Raw genomic sequence first — 4,669 nt, 5'->3', positions numbered from 1 at the left:
ATCTCAACTTAAAAAAAAAAATCTTTAAGGTTTATATTCATTCTCATCACTCTCATATAAAGTAGTCATTCTCATAGTATATAAAGATTCTGACTTTCAAATTATAATCGCTAAGATCCATCAAGTAAATATATTGTGTTTACTTTATTGTCTTTTAATTTGAAAAATTAAAGCACTTCTCTTTATTCAAATAGCATCAACAGAACTGTGTAGTTAGAATTTATAGCCAAATAACAATTGAAGTTATGACGATAAAAGTTATTTGACAAAGGAGATGGAGCTATTCATAAAAGAAAAATATGAAAAAGGGCTGCTAATTAAAGCCTTTTAACAGTTTCTGAATTCTGATTTACATTTTAGTTTTTAACTAAAAAGAGGAATCAATTAAAACGTAGCTACTGCTTTTGATTCAATAAAGAAAGTCTCCAAAATCATCAATAATCAGCTTACTTTTCCGATTGTGTCTTTGAAATCTCCTTCAAAACCAAGTAAAGCAATACGGATAAATGAATCTCGCATATACTCCGTCCGTAACAAAATATAAGCAAAAAAATCCAAAACAAAATCAGATGTACGTCCAAAATTTAGACAAAAAATACTTGACTTTTTGGATTGAGTTTTCTTATATTTTGTTACGAGTGAGTATGCTTTACTTCTCTCTTCTTTTTGTCTATCCATTAGTATCCGGCAGGTAAGAACTGCAGCCAAATTAAGAAAGGTGTTAAGAAGTGCCTAACAAATACATTGAATGTTATCAACAGCTTGTAAATTTATGCAAAAGATTTGAATAGCTGAAGTCTAGCTAGAACACTAAATATATAAATAATGATTAATCATTGCATGAAACGTAAAGTATACCACATGTCCTCAAACAAGTAATTTAGGGACTACTATCTTTCTATCGGACAAATGAAAGCCTTTCTCAAAGAGGGAACATGAACTTGTTTGAATTGTGACACAACATTCATGGAAAATCAAGAAAAAGTGTTTTCAAATAATCTTAGTTGTGAAGATATAAGGATGCAATATAAGCTGACCAAACTACCTATTGTAAAAAATATTGAAATTGGGATATTTTAGTTTTGGGTAAATCAAGGTATATATCAATACTAGTAGTAGCTAACCCCAAGTACAAGATGTGCCCACAATGGGATATAACTTGTATTTTATACCAACTTGGCTGGTATGTCGGTTTCCACAAATTCCCTTTCAAAATATACAAAACTTATAATCTCTTTCATTAGGTAAACACGAGCAATCACTTTGAGGCTATTGTTATTATTTATATTTATACACAAGATGCTAGGATAGCTAAATATGTTTGCAAAAGCCAATGTCTTGAATTGATAGATTGCCGAATTCCAGTAATACCTACAGGTACCTTACTTGACTTCAGAGCATAATATTCGATATTTTTAACATTTTCTCCCTGAAAAGTGTAAACTTTGTTTTTATTACCCTGCATGACATTTTAACTTGACAGACAAATCAATAGAATATGCCGTGCTGGCAAAACCAAAGTTAGCCATATTTACTGTTTTATATTAAGTGCTCATAATTGAGGAACCAGACTAGACTTCTCTGATTGTGAAAAGACCATTCCCCTAACAGACCCTTTTGCTTACTATACTATACTACCCCACAATAAGTTATTAACTTTCTCCCTGCCACCAAACTAGATTGCCCTTGTTAATGAAAAAAGCTAGTACTATCTTTCTTCTAATAATTACAATGACATACAAAAAGCATTGATAGAAATCATTCATAATCACAGATTACCAAGTATAAGGAAACCCACGTGAACAGTCCTACATCAAGTGTCATCATGAATTAACCCAATAAAGAAAAAAACAAAATTTTAAAAGGTAAATCATTCATCATTCATTAACAAACAATATCAATATTGAAATGGGCCATGGAGAAAAAAAACATACCTAGGCTGGAAAGTGTTTGACGAAAAAGCAGGAAGTGGCAAGAGGTGCAAAATTTGAAAATCAACAAGGACCAAGTCCAACACTCCTACACTCCTCGCTTTCCGTCTGTTGTTGATGAGTTTGTGGCTGTGCTTGCTTCTGTTGTGGTGGAAGTAATAGCTGAGCCTGAAGTGGAAGATGATGATGATGATTATGATGATGATGAAGATTATGAGATTCTCCTCCTTGTCCTTGTTGTGCTTGTTGCATGTGATGATAAGTATTATCAAAAGATCCCAAAGCCAAAGAAGGAGACAATTGATCAGCAGCAACACCAACAGCAGAAACTGGGGACACTTGGTTGAACCCACCACCAGCAGAAGAATTAGAAACTGAATCCACATCAAACCCACCACTAAACCTTAAAAACTCTTGCTGTTGCTGCTGTTGTTGATTCTCAAAAGTCCTAAAAATTTCCTGTTGCTCTCTAGCAGCAACAGCAGCAGCCAATTGTTGAGCTTCCAAGATCTGATGCTGAGCCGCAGCAGGCGTCTGCTGCGGGTCACGAATCACCATCTGTGCACCCGCGGTTACTGTGGGTACACCACCATTATAAGGGTAAAGAGAATTACCAAAAGGGTTATTATGCTGCTGCTGTTGCTGAAGAATAGTTGTGGGAATACCTTGAAGCGCTTGAGGCCCAATATAAGTAGCAAGTTCCTTCTTAGCATTATTAAGTTCACCTTGAATAGCTCTTAGCTTATGCTGAAGAAGTGAAATAAGACCAACACAACCATAAACTGGATCCCTCAGCCGCGCCTCGGCCTCATAAGCCAACGACTTAACCGCGTCATCACGCTGCGTCGCGTTAAGCTCGTTTAACAGCTTTGCCACGTTACTAGCTCCAAAAACTTTGTGTACATATGCAAATCTTTGAGGATTGTCCGGTGGAAAATACGGTGCAAAAACACACTCTTGAGTGCATTTTCGCCGGAGAAACTTACACGCCGCACACGGTGAATTTGATGATGACGACATCTCTTTCCGATCTTGAATTAATTTTTTCTTCTCTCTTCCTTTCTCTCTCACTCACCAACGTTACTTCTGAAAGTTAATTAAATCATCAAAATGAGATTATATTATATTAAATGAAATCCCTAATAAAAAATTAGTACTAACAGTGATCTAATCTAAATAGTATCTAGCTTTCACAATATCAGAATTGAATTTCAATTTTCTACACAAACAAACGCAAGAGATAAAGAGAGAGTCAAATGAAGATAATAATGAATAATTTTGTAGTAGTGATAGCTGTAAATAAATTAATAATAAAAAAGCATGGAAATTGAGGAATGAAATTGATGATTGATTCAACGAAGCTTCATCACGTACGTACAGATTCGTGATCGAGAAATTAAAAAATTCAACGATGAAATTATTAAATTAATCTAGGTCATTAAAAGCGTGATCTCTTTAATCCTCTTTTGACACGAAATTAACCGACATGAAACAAAAAAAAAAAAAAAAAAAAAACTAGTCAACAAAAAACTCTGTTAATTAACACATTTCAAATCACGTTACGACAAAAAAAAATGTCAAAAGAAAATAAATAGAATCAAGAAAAACGAAACAAGATGTGAAAGTGAAAGAAAAACACGAAAGTTGCACCGATAGATCTGAAAATGACGTAGTTTGCGTGCAAGTGAAGTTTGAAAAGACGAAAAAACGAATCGTAGGGTTTCGGCGGAGAATGGAAGTTGTTAGATCCATCAGTGACAAACTCAAAATCGAAATATTCGTTTGATCGATATGAATATATATCTATATATAAACAAATGAATATATAGCTATAGAGAGAGAGAGAGAGCTTACAGTGAGGTGTGAAAGAATCGGCATCAGAAAGAAATTTTCACAGCATGTGATTTGTTTGAGAAAATGCAAAAGAAAGAGTTGAAGGAGATGAAATGTTATATAGAGAAAGAGTGAGAGAGAGAGAAGAGAAATAGATTTTCTTTTTTTTAGTTTCTTGAGTACACTGCCACAAGAGCAAGCAAAAACACCTTTCATGGACCAGCCAATACTTAATTTCCTTTTTCTTCATTAAAATCTATCTTTATATATTTAAATCACATTAAATCACTTTATTATTAATTATTTTACCTTCCTTAACTATCATTCTTGTTATTTATAGTCATTCATCAGTGTCATTTTCTTAACTGTCTTCTCTTTTTTGGGAATTTTTTTTATTATTAGTATATGTTTGGCAAATTTATCCTTATACTAGTGTTAGTTAAGAGTAGATCATGGGTTATTTAATCTCATGATTACATGAACCAAACTTATACTAATAAACAAAATAAACTATCTTCTTTGCCCTTTTCCCTACTCTGCTAAATCCAATCATCAAGTTTTCTTTATCTAAATACATGGCAGATAGTAGCAGATATGATATGATGATATCAACCTTTTTGTATGTTACTCATCGAATTTTAAATTTCCACATTTAATTAAGCACTAAAATGGTAGTATAGTGTATATGCATTGAATTTGTGACTTCAATGCATTTGACATTACTAAAATTGTATTTTTTCCAACTAGTTGATTACTAGTGATTTATAGAAGATAGTGCAACCTGAGTATTAAAATTAGAAGTTTGAAATCCCCAAAAACTTGAAATGGACATGTGCATTAAATAAAATAATGATTAATAAATGGTATTTTTATCATCCTTAAAAATATGATATTTTTATTAATTC

The 4,669-nt window shown here is 32.9% G+C and overlaps 1 protein-coding gene across 2 annotated transcripts; it reads right to left on the bottom strand.

Annotated features, from left to right (window-relative positions):
• Positions 1–261: 261 nt before the first annotated feature.
• Positions 262–3,966, bottom strand: LOC11408612 (LOB domain-containing protein 36). 2 transcript variants are annotated; one of them, XM_003611749.4, is made up of 3 exons: positions 3,786–3,966; positions 1,935–3,017; positions 262–698 (listed from the first exon to the last, which is right to left on the bottom strand). In XM_003611749.4, exon 2 carries the CDS (start codon positions 2,949–2,951, stop codon positions 1,995–1,997), a length of 957 nt encoding a protein of 318 aa, XP_003611797.1. In that variant the 5' UTR covers positions 2,952–3,017; positions 3,786–3,966; the 3' UTR covers positions 262–698; positions 1,935–1,994. The 2 variants fall into 2 exon arrangements, with proteins under 2 accessions (XP_003611797.1, XP_024639237.1); XM_024783469.2 differs by having other exon boundaries at positions 1,935–3,014.
• Between the last annotated feature and the right edge of the window lie 703 nt (positions 3,967–4,669).

Source organism: Medicago truncatula, chromosome 5 (genome assembly GCF_003473485.1).
Source record: "Medicago truncatula cultivar Jemalong A17 chromosome 5, MtrunA17r5.0-ANR, whole genome shotgun sequence".
NCBI lineage: Eukaryota > Viridiplantae > Streptophyta > Magnoliopsida > Fabales > Fabaceae > Medicago > Medicago truncatula.
This window is presented reverse-complemented; position numbering and strand designations above follow the sequence as displayed.

Excerpts from the sequence above, each read along its gene's own strand:
- LOC11408612 (XM_003611749.4), bottom strand. The coding sequence starts at position 2,951 with ATGTCGTCATCATCAAATTCACCGTGTGCGGCGTGTAAGTTTCTCCGG.